The following is a 20,084-nucleotide window of genomic DNA, read 5'->3' on the forward strand; positions in this document are numbered from 1 at the left end:
CCAATAGCTTCTGGTTTAGCATATGTACACTCAAATGAGGTTATATGTAAGTCTATCTTAAAACACTTACCTTTACGGTAGCTAAAAACCTGTCCAAAAGACTGCTAGCCAGAGCAAATGTTTCTGGGTAAAGGTTGAATTGGTACTTGAGTTTGGCCAGCCATTGAATTACTTCATCTCTCTGGGATGGAGAAACATTCTATAAGGAAACAATTTTAAAAACATAAGACAAAGTTTGAGCTATCATCAAGAGTATGTTTAGAATTCTCTCTCATAAAAAGTGAGGTAATGCTACCTCACTTTTATGTTTAAAAATGTTTAAAAATGTTAAGGTTATTCACAATCTATCAGACTTGAGACAGATGAAAATAAAACTTTATTGGTTATCACATTTAATATCAATATCCAATATTCTCCTACTATATTAAAATTTTCACTATCATCTCACCAAATATCCATAGTTTAATTAAATTTAGGTGTTCAGAAAATATAACACTTTAAAGTTTAAGTAACACTATTATCAACTGATAGTAATTTTGGAGTTAAGTTCCCCCAACTCTTAAGATTAAGAAAATATAGTGAATTTCTCCCGCAGCAAATAGCCATTAACTTATCTTAGGAAATATAAATGAACTATGATAATGGAAACGATAGCCCATTTAAAAAACTAAAATCAATAGTAATAAGTGAAAGATACCAGGGACAACAGATGAATTATACATCTAGAGATGATGAAAAAATTGAACAGGAAATTAACCTGAAGTAAATTACTATTTCGAAAGATTTCCACAAACACAAAACATTATTGTTTTATTGCTGTTGTAAGCTTTACTACTGAGTATAGACTTAATTTTTAGCAGGGACACACTTTAATAGTGATTAGAAAACTTTTACTCTTAAGTTTTGGAGTCACCATTAAAAAAATAAAACCAGTTGTTTATGTCGGAAACATTCAGTATTCTCCTTATAGCTCTTTCAAACTGTAGTTTCAAACAGTTTGAAAGAGCTATAAGGAGAATACTCAAATAATATATAGGAAGATTAAAACAACAACGATGTTTTGTGTTTGTGGAAATCTTTCAAAACAGTCATTTACTTCAGGTTGATTTCCCGTTCAGTATTTTTTCATTATCTCTAAATGTATAATTCATCTGTTGCCCCTGGTAACTTTCACTTATTACTATTGATTTCAGTTTTTAAATGGGCTATCATTCTGTTATCATAGTTCATTTATATTTCCTAAGTTAACCATAGTAAGCCTACAATGGTATGGAACACTAGAAGTTATTCCTCATATCTAGCTGTAATTTTGTATCTAGGCTACTTTAAAATCTACTTCTGGACTAAGGGTTCATAAAATCCCTGAGAACCAAGTAAAGCCAGTCACAGGACTTCTGGATGAAGAGTTAAGCATTCAAGAGAAATTAAATTCCTATCAAGATGAGCTTTTATCCAAAATGCCACAACAAATAAGGAAAAGTAATGTTAAGTAAGCCAGCCAAACACATCAACAACAAGGGAATAAATTCCCAGGAGACGTAGGTGATGTTATAAACTCATGAAACTGGGGAGGCTTTAGGGAGATGAAAGGAACAATGATTTACAGTAGCTATGAAAACAAGAACACCATTAACTCCAACCTTCAGGTAGAGATACGATGTGGGAGAAAAAAAAAATCCCTGAATGACAGATTACATTAAACAATGTCATTATTTGGTGTTTGGCATTAAACAATAACAGAAACATACAATTGTAAGAAGAATCACAAAAGGTAATATACAAAAAAAGAGAATACAGTTATATGGAGATTATCATATAGTTGTAACTAAATGACATAACTTATGTAAAGCACATATATAGAATGCAAATGGCACTCCAATTTTATTAGTTCTCCTTTCCTACCTCTAAACTACCCAATTATCTAACAATGTCAGAAAAACAAATTTACAAAATATTATACATGAATAGTTATTTTAAACACTGTAACAATTAGTCATGAAAGAAATCATGACAATAACTTTGAACTTTAATATTCCATATATGTATCTTTTTGAGACAGGGTCTTGCTCTGTCACCCAGGCTGGAGTACAGTGGCACAACCATGGCACACTGCACCCTCAACCTCCCAGGCCCAAGTGATCCTCCCACCTCAGTGCCCCCAAGTAGCCAGGACCAGAGGTACGTGCCACCATGCCCAGTTAATTTTTTTTTTTTTTTTTTTGAGACGCAGTCTTGCTCTGTCACCCAGGCTAAAGTGCAGTGGCTCGATCTCAGCTCACTATAGCCTCCGCCTCCTGGGTTCTAGCAATTCTCCCTGCCTCAGCCTCCCAAGTAGCTGGGATTACAGGCTTGTGCCATCACGCCTGGCTAATTTTTATATTTTTAGTAGAGATGGGGTTTCGCCATGTTGGCCAGGCTGGTCTCGAACCCCTGATCTCAAGTGATTCGCCCGCCTCAGCCTCCCAAAGTGCTGGGATTACAGACATGAGCCACTGCGCCTGGCCTAATTTTACTTTTTGCAGAGACGAGGTCTCACTATGTTACCCAGGCTGGTCTTGAACTCCCAGACTCAAGCAATCCTCCCGCCTTGGCCTCCCAAAGTGTTGGGATTACAGGTGTGAGCCACTATGTGTGGCCCATATACCACATACTAAAATTTAACAATACGGCCAAGAAAAGAATTCCCACATGGCCAATGTTATCATCACTAGACAAAACTAGCCGTTAACTTTTTTAAAATCCAAAAGATAACAGTTTAAGAAGACTCAATTTAACTGAAGTAATATTGAGTCTAAGGTAACTTTTTCAAATCAATTCAAACATGTACTAAACAGCAATATTATCATGACAGCATTACAAACAGTAAGTTCTGTGCCTAAGTAATTCATTTCACTCCTATTCCTCTATCATTTCACTCCTATTCCTCTAAAATAAAGAATGAGAGAGAAAAAGAGAAAGCCCAAAACAGTATTTCCTGATTTCATCAGGTGAACTGTTTCTCATATGGACTGCCCAAATAGGATTAGAAGGATTCAGTAGCTGAACAAATAATCCTAAAGAGAATTTATAATGGATTGATCAAACATGGTAAAATATAGACTGCTATTAATATATATTCTGTATATATATTATATTCCACATGCTGCTAGTCTCTTCCTTATAATATACAACCTCCCTCGCTTTAAACTCTAAAAGGTTCACCACTACCTAAAAGATTAAGTACAATTCCCCAGCATAGCATACAAATCTATGACCTACCTCTCTAACCTCAAACATCTTCCATCACTTTGTCTTAAACTCCATGCTCTAAGAGCAGTAACTTCTATTTATGATCCTTCCTTGCCCCTGCTATGCTATTTTACATCACTGCTCCTTTGTTCGTATTGCTCCTTCTGCCTGGAACGCGCTCCCTTCTCTATCTCACCTGCTTTATTATGTATCTCTTGAGAGCTATTTTGATGTTATTCCCCACCAGGTACTTTTCCTGATAATTCAAGTTGGGCTAAGTACCTTCCTATGCTCCAACAGCATCTCATTACACCTGTGACGTTCAACATTTTTTAAAAAATTTCTTGGCATGCCTCACAATTGTAATCCCACTACTGTAGGGGGCCAAGGCAGGAAAATTGCTTGAGCCCAGGAGTTTGAAACCAGCCTGGGTAACACAGTGAGCCTTCTTCTCCACAAATAAAAAAATTAGGCGTGGTGGTGCGTGCCTGTGATCTCAGCTACTTGGGAGGCTGAGGTGGGAGGATCACTTGAGCCTGGGAAAGAGAGGCTGCAGTGAACTGTGATGGAGCCACTGCACCCCAGCCTGGGCGACAGAGTGAGCCCCTGTCTCAGAAAAAAAAAATAATAATAATCGAATTTTTGCTTTTGGCTTTGATGAAGTAGGTAGCAGCAAACCAAACTCCAGATGAGAATGACTAGAAAAGTTGTTAACAACCTGTTTTTTAAGATTCCTTAGAGTTCTAAAATTCTACTGAAAGTCATCTGTATATAAACAATTTGTGGCAGGGTTTTATCTTTGTAAATCAAAAGCACTTTGGCAAAATAAATTGAGAACACCTGAAAGTGTGTGCACTTTGACCAGTTTCAATGTTTTCCCCAAATTCATGTAACAAAATTATCATGAACTTGAAAGTACAATTACATAATATAAAAGAAGTTGTCTGCAAGTGCCAAGAACACAGTAAGGTACCTGAATGAATCATAAAGAAATGATAAACACCATTCACTGAAATGCTTACTTTCAGTCTATTATATGCAAGTAAACAAAAATGACACAACCATACCCCTCAAGGAACCTCACAATCAGATCACCAGAAAATTATAATACTTTGTGCTATCATAAGGGAAGCAGAATGTGGCAGAAACACATAGAAGATGAGTGATAGGTATATAATATTCTTGCCTGACCACGCTGTCCTAAATTAGGGGATAGGCGATGCAAATTAAACAAGAATTATGTGAGAGACTGACTTCAAAATATAGTTGGGGCAGGGGAAGTTAGAAGGAAACTGGAGGAAAAAGGCATAAGAGAAAGCTTAAAAATACCTTATTTTTCCATTTTTACCAACACTTCAAAACAAAATTAGAAAAGTGAGAGCAACAGTGGAAAGGGAGGTAAAAAAAAAAAAAAAAAATGCCAGTCCCTTAGAAGAAAATAAAAGAGTTAGAACTAGAATAGAGAAGTGGCTGAATGCGGTGGCTTACACCTGTAATCCCAGCACTTTGGGAGGCCGAGGCGGGCGGATCACGAGGTCAGGAGATCAAGACCATCCTGGCTAAGACGGTGAAACCCGTCTCTACTAAAAAATACAAAAAATTAGCCGGGCGTTGTGGTGGGCGCCTGTAGTCCCAGCTACTCAGGAGGCTGCAGCAGGTGAACAGAGTGAACCCGGGAGGCGGAGCTTGCAGTGAGCTGAGATGGTGCCAGTGCACTCCAGCCTGGGTGACAGAGCAAGACTCTGTCTCAAAAAAAACAAAAAAACAACAAAAAAAAATTGAATAGAGAAGTGTCCCCTGGGGGTTACCCTGGCAAGCAACTCAAGCCCCTATATAGCCTTTTACCCCTATTCTTATCTCCTATCCCCACCAGACCAAGGCTACCCAAATTTTGTAAGTATTAAATACGACTTCTACTTGGCATTACTAAAGGCAAATCCTGAAGAAGTGGGTCTCTCTCAGAAGTTCTGATACTATTCTGTTCTCTGGTATTACCACACCAGTATTTGTTAAATCACCTACAGAAATAGGCCAGATTTGGGCATGGTTGCTCACGCCTGTAATCCCAGCACTTTGGGTTACTGAGGCAGGCAGATTACCTGAGGTGAGGAGTTGGAGACCAGTCTGGCCAACACGGTGAAACCCTGTCCCTACTAAAAATACAAAAATTAGCCAGGTGTGGTGGCGGGTGCCTGTAATCCCAGCTACTTGGGAAGCTGAGGCAAGAGAATCACTTGAGCCCAGGAGGCCGAGGTTACAGTGAGCTAAGATCATGCCATTGCACTCCAACCTGGGCAACAAGATAAAAACTCCTTCTCCACCAAAAAAAAAGAAAGAAAGAAAGAAATAGGTCAGATTATTTGGTAATATAGCAATATACTACAATCTAGGTAGAATATCATCTTCAAAGACCAGGCTGTAAAAACATATTATTGTTGGTTACATGCTGACTCAAGGAGATAGCAGGAGGAGGAAAGGAATGGTCCTACAAGCAGCTATAAAAAAGCTTTGAGGCTCACTAGAATGTCACAACATAAGGGAAGGAATTTATTTTCTCCTGTTGTATCCCCAGTGCCTAGAATAGTGCCTAGAGTATGGCAGATACTCACCAGACATTTGCTAAATAACTTGAATTCCCAACTAATCTAAAAATCACACATGCACACAAAAATATAAAACAACAACAACAAAAAGTATCACAGGAAGAGGACTACCTTAGGAAAAGGATCAAATTATAACTTTTTTTTGAGATGGAGTCTCACCCTGTCACCCAGGCTCGAGTGCAGTGGTGCGATCTCGGCTCACTGCAACCTCTGCCTCCTGGGTTCAAGCAATTCTCATGCCTCAGCCTTCCAAGTAGCTGGGTCACAGGAATGAGTCACCACACCCAGCTAATTTTTGTATTTTTAGTAGAGACAGGGTTTCACCATGTTGACCATGGTTGGTCTCGAACGCCTGACCTCAGGTGATCTGCCCACCTCAGCCTCCCAAAGTGCTGGGATTACAGGCGAGAGCCACTGCGTCCAGCCCAAATTATCATTCTATTACTATCATTCTATTAAAGTCTTGAGTAAATTGGGACTACTGCCTACTTTTTCAAAGGATTAAATGAGATATTAAATGAGATAGTGTATGTATAAACACTCCACATTCCGGTTAACTAATCAGTTTGCAAAATGACAAGTAACAGTAAATGAAGAATGTATTTCTTCAGCTTGTGGTAAAGAATGATATAAGTTGGAAAAATTAGAATTGAATTAAAAAGGCATATATGCTTTCAAAACCAATGAGCAAAGGATAGCCTAAAACAACACAGGAGGAACTTACATATTTGCCATTCGTTCACTAATGCATATTAAAAGAACATTTGACCACTATTCTATTTTCCAAGCACCATGTTAGATATTAAGAGTAAAAGATATATAAGACATCTTATACGATGAACTTTTGGAGTGGATAAACTTCACAGTTATTTGTGAAAAATAATTATATATGATAGAAGTATAAAAATTTCTACAAGAAAAACTATACAGCCAACAGTAGTTAAGAGGCCAGCTGGCTATCTTCTAAAAAGCTTCCAACATTGGTATTACCTTAGTAGTTCACATGAACTCCTTATCGCTACTGATGAAAGAGTAGGTTTTTGGTTGACTAAAGACAATGGTATGAAGATGTTCAGCCTCTGGCTAACTATAAACTATGTATCTAAAGAAGGTTACTACTGTTAGTATAGATTATGAGGAAAGAAAACGAACTTAACTATATTCCTAAAGCTGTATCTCAGATAACAACAAAACAGGTCAACAAACAAAAACAGTTAACTCTTGTTTCAGAAAGAAACGGCTACAGTAGGAGCAGGAGTTTTTAAAAAGACGAGGCTGGGCATGGTGGCTCACGCCTATAATCCCAGCACTTTGAGAGGCCAAGGCTGGTGGATTGCTTGAGCTCAGGACTTCCAAACTAGGCTGGGCAACATGGTGAAACTCCATCTCTACCAAAAATACAAAAAATTAGCCAGGCATGGTGGCATGTGCCTGCAGTCCCAGCTACTCAGGAGGTTGAGGTGAGAGGATGGCTTGAGCCAGGGAGGCGCGGGATGCAGTGAGCTGAGATCATGCCACAGCACTCCAGACTGGATGACAGAGTGAGACCCTGTTACACAAAAAAGAAACAGGGAGATGTCTCTCAAATATAGCACATCCTTAAATGGTACAAATTCCTCCAATGCAGTGTCAAGATATTATTATGTATGGCAGTGGTATGCTTATTTCTAATAAAATTAATCGGTCTTAAATCATTACCTGATTTGAAGGCATTTTCCGCACATTCACTTTCCACATCTGCGCTTCCCTAGTGATTGCCTTTTCCAACAGGAAAGACAATCTCTGGTTTTCCAAAGGCCCTGGAAACTTCATGATATCCTTTGGATCTGCCTGCTAGCCAGCTTGATGTAGCTACCTACAAAATCAAATATGTTTTAAAATTAGTTACAGAGTAAGTGTAGCATTATATAAAGTACTTATTAAGCAACTCATAAAACAACATAAGAATGCTATGAGGCAGTATAGGATTTTACAGCTCTTTAAAATATCATATTAAAATGCCAAAATAATCAGTTATCTAAAACATCCACACTTTAAATCTGAAATTCAGTTATAAAGAGAATAAAAACAAGGCCACGTAATTGATAGAACCTTTGGACCTTGATCAAAAGATGTTATTAATGTTTCAAATTGTCAAAACTTTGTTACTGACTTCTTCACCAGGAATTCCTAGAATTATTTCAAACATTCCTCTTAAAAACCTAATCAGACAAGGGCCACTAACATTTTTCCTTCATTAAAAAGAGAATATATCAATTACATTAAATCCTACTCATTCCCACTTTTTCAGTATGAAATCATCTTAAATTGTGCTTCCAATTCCGTATCCATCAGCTACACATGTAGATATTTAAATATGAGCTGAATAAAATTTAAAAACTGGCCAGGCGTGGTGGCTTATGCCTGTAATCCCAGCACTTTGGAAAGCCAAGGCAGGTGGATCACTAGGTCAGGAGTTGGAGACCAGCCTGGCCAACATGGTGAAACCCTGTCACTACTGAAAACACAAAAATTAGCTGGGCATGCTGGCGGGTGCCTGTAATCCCAGCTACTCGGGAGGCTGAGGCAGGAGAATCCTTTGAACATGGGAGGCGGAGGTTGCAGTGAGCTGAGATCACGCCATCGCACTCCAGTCTGGGCAACAGGGTGAGACTCCGTCTCAAAAACAAACAAACAAAAAAACTTGTTTCTTCAGTCACAATAGTCTTACTTCAGTAACCACATGTGGCTAGTGGATACTGTATCGGACAGTGCAGAAAAGGAACACTCCTATTAATGCAGTAAGTTCTACTGAACAGTGCTCACCTACAAGGCTCCACAGTACAATGACTAGCACTCTAAAATGAGCAGCATGTCTAAATAGTAAGTTTAGCAGTGCAAGACAATACAGAGTCCAAGGGAAATGTCTCTAGGTTTTATGTTTATATGTATTTGGAGACAGAGTCTCACTCTGTTGCCCAGGTTAGAGTGCAGTGGTATAGTGGCTCACCGCAGCCTCGAACTCCTGCGTTCAGGTGATCCTCCCGCCTCAGCCTCCCAAATAGCTGGGACTATAGATGCACACCACCAAGCCCAGGTAATTTTTTTTTTTTTTTTGTAGAGATGCAGTTTTGCTAGGTTGCCCATCCTCAAGCAATCCTCCTGCTTGGGCTCCCAAAGCACTGGGGTTACAGGGGTAAGCCACTGCATAGGCTTCTAGGTTTAGGGAAAAAAAAAAAAAGCAGCAAACTACAGACTTGAGGTTTGACTGTGTGTAGAAAATTGGATTAAGAAACTGCTAAAGAACGTGAAAAGGTGGCTGGGCACGGTGGCTCACATCTGTTAATCCTAAGCACTTTGGGAGGTGGAGGTGGGCAGATCACGAGGTCAGGAGTTCAAGACCAGCCTGACAAATATGGTGAAACCCCGTCTCTACTAAAAATACAAAACTTAGCCAGGCATGGTGGCAGGTGCCTGTAATCCCAGCTACTTGGAAGACTGAGGTAGGAAAATTGCCTGAACCCAGGAGACGGAGGGTGCAATGAGTCAAGATTGCACCACTGCACTCCAGCCCGGTGACAGGGCAAGACTCCATCTCAAAAAAAAAAAAAACAAAAAAGAATGTGAAAAGGCTCAGCTAGATTTGTTGAAAGGTAAGCAACTAAAAAGGTAATGAACTTCAGAAAAAAGAGTTTAAGAAAGTAAATAATATATCACAATATCTATACAGCAATAATAATGAAAATACTGGATAGATCACAGTATGATAAAATCACATTGGGAGGATGTGGAGACATAACTATGGATATTGGAAGAGGGTAAAATAAAAGCCACGTCTTTACATTTCATAGTAGGAAATCCATAAATATCTCAAACTGAAATGTCAAAACACAGCAGTAGAGCAAGTTGTTTGAAAATGTGATGCTAAATAACGGGAGAAGCAGGAAAGAGCTGGGAGTAGTTAACCTCTGCGGAGTAAGAAAAGGGTGAGAAAGGCCTAGCATAGGAGAATGCTGGTTTTCATTATAAATTTCACTAACAATGTGACTTTCTCAACTACGTACCTGTATTACATACTTCAGATTCATGGGCTCTAAGAATTTTTTTAAATATCCAGAATTAACATGTAAAAAGTTCCAATTTTTTAAAATATAAAAGATTTGGAAAAGCAAAAAATAGCAAACCACTTCTATAATTTCCACATTCTATCCCAACTCCAGCTCTTTCCTATGTACCACTTCACATATGCTACCTACTTGCTTCTCAACTTACTAGAGACTAATTCTGTTTAACTCAATTACGATTTTGTTAATTTTTGTGTCTTTAAACACCTGAGTTTTTGCAAATCTTCTATAATTAGCATAAAATATTTTCATACTAAGACAACAAAGGGTAAATAGAACAGAAAAAGAACTAATACTAATCCAAAAAGACCTATCTCAAACGTAATTTCTTCTAAAAACTCTAGATTCTTTAATCATGTCATAAAGCAGCTTTCCACTAACTCCCCAACTATGTTATAAATTCCTGGCCAGGTGCAGTGGCTCAGGCCTGTAATCCTAGCACTTTGGAAGGCTGCGGAGGGCAGACTGCTTGAGTCAAGGAGTTTGACACCAGCCTGGGCAATGTGGTGAAACTCCATCTCCATAAAACATACAAAAATTAGGCAGGCGTGGTGGTGTGTGCCTGTGGTCCAAGCTACGTGGGAGGCTGAGGTGGCAGAATGGCTTGAGCCTGGGAGGCTGAGGTTGCAGTGAGCCAAAATCATGCCACTGCACTCCAGCCCCAGCAACAGAATGAGACCCTGTCTCTAAAGAAATAAATCTCTATGCAGTCACATCTGCCAATATCATTTTTTTATTACTCACTGTGTCCACAGCACAGTACTTTGATGAAACAGAGACCCAACCAATTGTTCCAGTTCCAACTACTGGAGCCCAAAACAAAAACATACAACCAAAAAAACTCTACCCCCACCTGCAACAACCCACTGTGTGTGGGGTTCTGGCATTTTCTTTTTTTATATACATCCTTGTTCAGAACTTTAACCTACCAAAATCTCATCTCTTTCACACCAGTATTTCCAATCTTTAAAGAGTGCTATCATGCACACCAATTCATCTTTTTCATAGTTGAAAACTTCGATAGCTCCTCAGGATATTTTGCCTCTTCTAAATCAGCTTTAGTTTTACCATAAATGCAATCTAAAATCATTGGCTTTTTTTTTTTTTTTTTTTTTTTTTTTTTTTTTGAGACAAGAGTCTCATTCTGTTGCCCAGGCTGGAGTGCAGTGGCACAATCTCGGTTCACTGCAACCTCCACCTCCCAGGCTCAAGTGATTCTCCTCCCTTAGCCTCCTGAGTAGCTGGGGTTACAGGCATGCACCACCACATATGGCTAATTTTTGTATTTTTAGTAGAGACGGGCTTCACTATGTTGGCCAGGCTGGTCTCGAACTCCTGACCTCAAGTGATCGGCCTGCCTTGGCCTCCCAAAGTGCTTGGATTACACGTGTGAGCCACCAGTCGTGGCCCTTGTTAGCTTTTTTTTTTGAAGACACCTCAGTATCAGTTCAGATATAATTTACAGTCAACAAAAACTGTTAAGAGACTTTCTTAGGTTCCTTGTTAAGCCAGCTTTACCCCTACCTGCCCTAACCCATTGTGTGTGGCGTTTGGGTACCTTCCTTTTTTGTTTTGACACATCCTTGTTCAGAACAAAATATTCTTTATAAAAAAGAAAAAAGGTCATCTTGTTATATTCCATCCCTGTTGCATACTGCTGAGATATTGAGATTCCAATTTTGTTCCCTTGGTACCTTTCTCAGATCTTCAACAATTTGGTGAGCAAGCTCACTATAATTTCTTCTAATGCAGATAGAAATATTAACATTAGAAATGGAATGTAGGCCAGATGCTGTGGCTGATTTCCGTAATTTCAACACTTTGGGAGGCCAAGGCAGGAGGATCACAGGAGCACAGTAGTTCAAGACCAGCCTGGGCAACACAGTTGAAAACCTTTCTCTATATAAAAAAATGGAATGTAAACTAGATGACCATCTGTCAAGAGATATTTAGAAGAAACAGCTATTTGGGTCAAGATTAGACTTCACAGGTTCTAAGGTTTCTTCCAAACTCCTATTAAAAACCATAGAACTTTAATAATTCTTTCACGCCATTAGCTACAACCAAATGGATCCACCAGCCTTCACAAGCTATCCCAACAACTGACTGTCACTAGTGACTCAAGTTTCTTCACTAGATTTCAAGATTATTTTTAGAGGGTTTAGATGGGTAGAGAGAGAGACACATAAAGTAGAATCATGTAAACAGAAATAAATCAGGTTCAATGGATTCCTGTTCTCCAATGGCCTACAATTAAAGCCCTCAGTATGACTTTCAAATGTTTATATTGTAACAACTTTTTTTTTTTTTTTAAAACAAAGGTATCTGGTTAGAGTCACATGGGAAATAAGAAAATACTTTGAGATGGGTGAAAATGAAGACATAACATACCAAAACTTATCAGATACAATTAAAGCAGTGCTTAGAAATAATACCTGAAAATGCCTCTACTAAAAAAAGGTATCTCAAATCAAGAGCCTCATCTTCTACTTTAACATAATGGAAAAAGAAGAGCAAACTGTTCCTAAAGCAAGACAGAAGCAAGGAAATATTAAATATTAGAATGAAAATTAATGAAGTAGAGAATACAAAAACAGCAGTGAAAAGTCAATGAAACCAGAAGCTGATTCTTTGAAAAGATAAAAATGGACAAACCTTTAGCTAGCTGGACTGACCACGAAAATACAGAGGACAAATTACTAAAATCAAGACTAAAAAAAAAAGACATTACTACCTACCTTACAGAAACAAAAAGAATTATAAAGGAATTTTATGAACAACTGTGTGCAACTAAATTGGAAAATTTAGATGAAATGGTCCAGTTCCCAGAAATACAAAATACCAAAACTTAAGAAGTAAAAAGCTGCACTGGTGAGATTATTCCAAAAAAAAAAAAAAAAAAAAAAAACAACAAAAACAGAAAAAGAAAGAAAGAAAGAAAAAGCTGAGTAGTTGTAAAACCAAAGATTTAAACAGTTAATTTTTTAAAGCACTGTCAAAGAAAAATCCATGCCCAGATGGCTTCACTGGCTAATTCTACCAACCATTTTCAGAAAAACTAATAACAATTCTTTACAAATTCTCCCCAACTTATTCTTTGAAGCCAGTTATTATTACCCTGCTACCAAAACCAGACAGACATCACTAGAAAACTACAGATTAGTATTTCTTCTGAATATAAATGCAAAATTTCTCAACAAAATACTAGCAAACTGAATCCAGCAATATAAAAAAAGAATTATACACCATAACCAAGTGGGATTTGTTCCAGGAATGCAAGCTTGTTTTAAGATTCAGAAACCAATGCAATACAACATTATCAATAGGAAAAAAACAAAAGAATCACTCTTTGCTCACTCTGGAGAAAGCTAACAAAGTAAAAAGAGGCATAATTTCCTTAAACTTTTAAAAATGGGACAGATAGCAGGGCATGGTGGCACCTGCTTGTGATCCCAGAACTTTGTGAGGCAGGAGGGAAGCACTCGGGGCCAGGAGTCTGAGACCAGCCTGGGCAACAGAGCAAGACCCATCTCTACCAAAAAAAAAAAAAAATTTTAAATTAGCCAGGCATGATATCATACGCCTGCCCGTAGTCTCAGCTACTCAGGAGGCTCAGGTGGGAGGATTACATAAGCCCAGGAGTTTGAGGCTGCAGTCAGCTATGATTACACTACCTCACTCCAGCCTGGGTAACAAAGTGAGACCCAATCTCTAAAAAAAAAAATAAATAAATAAAATAAAATAAAAATGGGATACAAATAATTGCAAGACAAAAACAATGGGGGATACCTTTGGGGATGTTGCAGATTGAGGCCACAAAAAATTGCTGCACAGGGTGGCTCATGCCTGTACTCCCAGCACTTTGGGAGGCCAAGGTAGGCGGATCACTTGAGGCCAGGAGTTGGAGACCAGCCTGGCCAACATGGTAAGACCCATCTCTACTAAAAACGCAAAAATGAGCCAGGCGTAGCAGTGCACGCCTGCGGCCCCAGTCACTCGGTAGGCTGAGGCAGAAGAATCACTTGAACCCAGGAGGTGGAGGTTGCATTTAGCCGATTACGCCACTACTACAAAACACCTCTACAACTATAACCTAAAACCTATACCTAAAAACAAATAAAAACCCCCCAAAACACACCTAATAACACATACTAAACTAAACACTAACATAACACATAAAATAAACTAAACCTACACACCCATAACAACAACCCACTACACTAACAACACCTACTACATACCAACACCAACCCTAAAAATATAACTATAAAACACCTATTACCCCCCAAACTTAAATATACCAATAAGCTGAATTCCAACCTGGACAACAGAGGGACACTCTGTCTCCAAAAAAAAAAAAAAATAGAAAAGAAACTGCAATACCTGACCTTCAATTGGATCCAGTACTGGAAGGAGACAAATGGTGTAAAGGTCATTATTGGGTCAAATGAGATAACTGGGACAGATTACACAAGTCAATGTATCGATTGCTAAATTTACCAAAATTGAAAATTTTGCTGTGATTCTGTAAGAAAGTATTACTATTATTCTGAAATATTTAGCAGTAAAGGGTCATAATGTATGTTCTATATAAAGAGAGAACAAAAGACAAGACTAGTAAGACATACTATGATAAGAAAGCATGGGCTTGGGTTTTCTTTTACTGACAGTGCACAAGCCTGTTTTCTAACGTGTAAAACACATTTTGAGTTGGATTAATAAATTCTGCTAAGAAATAAAATGCAAACATTTAAAACACAATTTTACTGTTTGAATAAACAGAACTATATAGTTCTATTTTGTTACTGTATGTCTATCGTTGGTCATATCCAATTTTGCAAGCTTTTTTAGAAAAGCAGGAAATAACAAAAGACTATTTTGGTTGGCATATTCCACACACAAACCTTATGCCAGCTTCACATTTCTCCTTCCATTCTCTCAATTGCTGCTGCTTCTCCTTTCTCCACGGTTATCAAATAGCTTAATGTCTGAGGCAATAGTTTATAAAAGGCTTATTGTACAGCATAACTATTACAGATATACATACATGGTCCCCTGCTCCTCTGAGGAAAAGTGCTGCACAGTGCTGGGTATACAATATAAACAACTTCACTAATATCTATTATTGTATTTGCCATCATTATCATACTAATTCCATTAATAATCCTGTACTGGTGCTGACTTCTGAATCTTAGTTCCCCTTCTGAAAGGAGGGATTAATGTGGCCATACAAGAAACTGAAGTTTTACTATTCCCTCCTTGACTTTATGCACTGGAAACAATGAATTAAAGGTATTTGCGATTCCAAGTATATGCTCTTTCCTAATCTCCATGGCTGTACACACTGTTGTTTCAACTTGGTATGTCCTCTAGTTCATACTTCCCTTCCTAAAGTAGCCATCAGTCTGTAAGACTCTCCGGATTTGTGCTGTTGTGCTCTGCCTTCCCACATCTGTACTTGGACATAATTCTACTTTTACATCTAGTTGCATTGTGATGATTATTGGTAGACTTGCCTTTTCTAATAATGAATTATTTGATGTTAATCTCCGGAGTTGAGCATATGCCTAATAATTAATATCTTCACTTGTAAAGAGCTTAACAAGTAAAAGCACTGAGTGCTTACTACTTGACGGCCTATTGTTCAAAGCGCTATGCCATATTAACTCATGTAACCTTCCCACAATTTAATCAAATTGTGGGAAGCCCTTTTTTTCGAGTTTTTTATTTTTATTTTTCTTACTACACCCCCATTTCAGCCATAAAGCCCATTTTAAAGACGAAGAAACATACACAGGAAGATGAATATTCTTCATTTTTAATGTATTACACAATCAACATAAAACAGGGACACACTCAAGTTTCCAATTTTGACCAAGACACATGCTAAGTTCCATTCTAACCTACTAGGATGTCACATTACCACATAAACTATCTGTAACTACAGATCGTCTTTCCTGAACTTTAGTCGGCCCTTCATCGGTATCAAGAAATTTCTAGTCCAGGGGCTCAGAATCTCTCGGAGATTCTCTGGTCCCAGACTAGCCAATCTAAATCTATTCCGTCCATTATTTCTTAATCTATTTGTCCAATCCTTTTTATTTCATCTGCCACAAATGACCTGGAAAAGCTAGAAGCAGCTAACACTGTTAACAAACTCATTTTCAGGACAGATACCACACAGCATAGAGTTAGGCTTAATTCTGGTTACCGGGTTTTAGCCGTGTTGCCTAAGGAGAAAATTACTTAATCTTGAGGCGTCTCAGTTTTCCTCATCTGTAAGATGAGGCTCCTACTACCAGCCTTGGGAGGATTAAATGAATTGCAAGCCGTTTAGGAGAATGCCTGGCAGATAATCAGCCTCATCAAGTGTTGTTATTTAACGTCATTACCGTAACACCCTGCTGCTCTAAGTCGAGTGGCTCGCCATTGACAGAATAAAACATAAATATTTTAGTTCAAACCCCTTCAGAGTCTGAATCCATCCTACCTCCCGAAGCACATTCCACTGTTTTGCTACCCAAATGTCAACTTCTGCCAAAAGGATCTGTAACGGAACCTCCTAGCTCCAGCAGAGGCCTCTTTGTCCTCCTTTCAAATTTCAGTTATTTAATCGAGCCTTTAGGGTACAACTCAAATCTCACCTCCTCCGGATTCCCACCACCCACCCACACCAAGCCCTGGGTAACGTTGCCCTCCCCCGAATTTCACAGCACCGCAGGTTCACCCCATTCATTTGGCATTCACTCCGCTGTGCAAAGTTAGTAATCTTCCTGGTGTCCCAGCAGGATCGTTCAACCTGAGGGTGGGGGTGTGTCCCCTTCTTTGTGTATTAACACAGGCTCGTAAAGCCTCCAACACGCACTACAGAGTAGCTAATTTGCCGCTGCCACAAAAAAAGTTACTCGCTGACAGAAAAATTGGCCCGAAAAGGAACACAGCAGCGCTGTTTTCAACTGGGCAGGTGCCGGGTCGGTTTGGGCCGGAGAGGACGAAGAGGGCTGCCCCGAGGTTCCCCGGGCTGGGGGATGCAGGAGGGCGGGTCTCCAGCGAGCAGCGCGCGGCCACGGGCGCTGCCAATGGGGCAGCGCGGGGGCAGCAGCGAGGCCCCAGCGCGTAAGCCGGCCGCGGAGACGCGTCGAGCCCCCCGCCCCCGCCCCCGCCCCCGCCCCTCACCTTCTCCTCCTCTTCCTCCTCCTCCTCCTCCCCGGCTGAGCTGTAGGCCTCACAGTGGTGACGCGGGGTCATCCGGGGGCCCGTTACCACCTCATTCTCATCGGCGCGCGGCGGCGGTGCGCGCGGGACTACGGGGCCGATTGAGGAGGGAGAAGAGGGGGAAGCGGGTCGGGGGGCGCCGGCGCTGGCGCTCGAGCGGCACGCACGGCTGCGGGTGCTGGGTCGGTCAGCGAATTAGTTCCATGATGACCCCCGGCCTGAGGCCGCCGCCGCTCGAGCTTGGGTGGGGAGGGGGCTCCCTCTAGCCATAGGGCGGCGGGGGCCGGGGAGAGGCGGGGGGGTGAGACCGGCTCTGCCCCTGCCCGGGGAAAGCGCCTCCGAGAGGAAATGGTGAAAGGGGGGGAGGGGGGAAAAGAAAAGAAAAAAAAAAAAAAAAAGAAAGGGGAAAGGGGGGAAAAAATAAGAAAAAGCGAGACAGAGGCGCTGCCGCGTCCGCTCGCGGGGAAGGCTGGGGAGGGAGGGGAAAGAAAGAAGAAGTGCCGGCTTCCTCGGCTCCGCCCTCGCGGACCGATTCCTAGACTCGCCTACTCCTTGTAAACAACACGGAATTGGTCTTTCACCCTTCCTCTTCCCTCCCTCCGCCTTTCTGGTCCAACGAAAGTACAGAGAAGTCCGGCCGAAAGGAGACGGGCTGGGGAAGTCGTTGACACTGGGATGGAAAGAGGGAGGACATTTTCTGGGGGCTAAGAAAATCCGTGGACTCATTTTCCTTGAAGGAGCGGAAGGGTTGCTTGCAGACTGCACGGTGACGTCAACGTCTCCCGACCCCATGGAGGAGGCGTGTGGTGGCCGGGGAGTGTGCTGCGCATGCGCCTGGGGAAGAAAGAGGCTGCCGAGCGCTGCGCTTGGGGGAAGGTAGCTCACGATCGGCTCCTCTGGTCCAGCCTTAGGGTAGCTTGGTTTTATCTAGCCCTACTCGTCTCCAGCGTCTTAGAATGATTCACTGGAAAGGGGATACTGTTCTCTTGGGTGGAGATCTTGCAAATTTGTTGACCTGGCAAAATATTATGTGTTCTCTTACCATTGACGTGTAAATAGAATTGCGGTTTTTCTCGCTGCCACATCGTGTGGGTGGAGGGAGATTCTAAAGGGTTTTAGAAATCGGAAAATGAGGGAGAATCAAATGATGGGTGCTTAAGGCCTCTGTGAAAAACTATAAACTATGCTGCTGACGGGGAGGAACCTGTTTGGCAATGCGTCAATTGGATTTTATCCACTTAACCAACACGTCTGGGTATTTCAGAATAGGTTTTATTACCAGGTACTTAACGAGTGTGTGGTGACATAAATGGGTTTTATTTGGGGTTCTGTTACTACAAAGAGTAACTTTTTGCTATTTTAATTGATTTAATTATTTAAAGCTATGTAGTATTACAGAAAGTATTGAAAGAGGAAGAGCTAGATCTCCATTTATAGAAGTCCCGTTTTTTTTCCATTTCTGTCTTTCATATACTTGTTTTGTCAGTGAAAAAATATGTATTGAGCTTATTTAGTGGCCAGAGTCTCAGCAAACTGGAAGTAGCCCAGACAGACATAGCTCCTGCCTTCATGGAGTTTACAGTCCAAACAGAGGATAACCATTGAGCTATCAGTATGTAAAATTACCAAGTGCATTTATTTGTTCACTGGTACATGTATCCCCTCCCTAGAATATAAGGTCGCAAGTGGCAGGGATCTTGCATGTTTTGTTTCACCCTGTATCCCTGCATATAAAAGGCTCTCAATATTTGACCAAGTAAACAATTCTAGTATCAAAACCATTAAGATGGAAAATCTCCGGCTGCTATGGAAACACTTGCCTTTCTCCTGGTTTGGGATATCAGAGGTTTTTCTGAAGAAGTGACATTTAAGATGAGACTTGAAACCACTGGGCAAAGAATGATACAAGCAGAGGAAGCTATGTGAAAAGGCTCCGAAGCTGGGACGTTTCTAAGAATCTCTGAAAGCTAGTGTGGTTGGCCCTCAGACAACTGAGGCAGGATGTGGAAGCAGAGGACAGATGCCATAGAACAGAAGAAGGAATGGGAAGTCCCATGGGAAGCCCTAGGAGGATTTCAAGTGGGTTGTATCCTTTTTTTTTTTTTCTTTTTTTCACTTCATGTAGCCTATTATTATTTGGTCTTCATTCAACAAAGCCACCATTTTTCTGCATGTTTCTCTTGAGAGTGTAGCATTTCTGCATAATACTATTGAGAGTGTAACATAATTCCGTTGTTAGACCATGAAATTGCTTCTGATTTTCACTCCAATAAAAGTAATGCAAATTCCACTCTTAAATATATATCCAAGAGAAATGAAAATACTTGTCCATGCAAAAACGTTTTTACAAATGTTAGCATTATTCATAATAGCCAAAGATGAAACAACCTAAATGTTAATCAGCTGGCGAACGTATAAATCAAATGTGATACATCTATATACAATGGAATTTTTATTTTTAAGAGATGGGGTCTAGCTCCGTGACGCAGGTTGGGGTGCCATGAGACTTGCTATGTTGTCCAGACTGGTCTCAAACTCCTGGCCTCTAGCAATCCTCCCTCCTCAGCCTCAAAGTGCTGGCATTACAAGCATGAGCCATCACACCCGACCTATACAATGGAATCTTATTGGGCCATAAAAAGAAAATACTAATACGTGCTGTAACATACATAACCTTTGAAGGCAGTATGCTAAACGAAAGAAGCCAGTCACAAAAGACCACATATTATTTGATTCCATTTATATGAATGTCCAGAATAGGCAAATATATACAGACAGAAAGTAAGGAAGTGGTTGCTTAGGGCTAGGGGTAGGCATGGAATTAGGGGATGATAGTGAAATGATATGGGGGTTTCTTTTTTTCTTTTTTCTTTTTTTTGGAAAGAGGGTCTTGCTTTGTCACCCAGGCTGCAGGCTGGAGTGCAATGGCGTGAAC

The 20,084-nt window shown here is 40.3% G+C and overlaps 1 protein-coding gene across 3 annotated transcripts in view; it reads right to left on the bottom strand.

Moving 5' to 3' along the window:
* CCNI (cyclin I) overlaps window positions 1-19,295 on the bottom strand; it is a 30,531-nt gene extending 11,236 nt beyond the window's left edge. For 2 of the 3 annotated variants that reach the window (XM_050790879.1, XM_050790878.1), the window contains exons 1-3: window positions 17,111-19,295; window positions 7,530-7,686; window positions 71-199 (exon numbers count right to left, since the gene is read on the bottom strand). In XM_050790879.1, coding sequence (XP_050646836.1) covers window positions 71-199; window positions 7,530-7,643 — 243 coding nt within the window. In that variant the 5' untranslated portion in view covers window positions 7,644-7,686; window positions 17,111-19,295. The remainder of the gene's footprint in view (window positions 1-70; window positions 200-7,529; window positions 7,687-17,110) is intronic. The other variant, XM_050790880.1, reaches the window with a different exon arrangement.
* Between the last annotated feature and the right edge of the window lie 789 nt (window positions 19,296-20,084).

This window comes from Macaca thibetana, chromosome 5 (assembly GCF_024542745.1).
Source record: "Macaca thibetana thibetana isolate TM-01 chromosome 5, ASM2454274v1, whole genome shotgun sequence".
Taxonomy (NCBI): Eukaryota; Metazoa; Chordata; class Mammalia; order Primates; family Cercopithecidae; genus Macaca; species Macaca thibetana.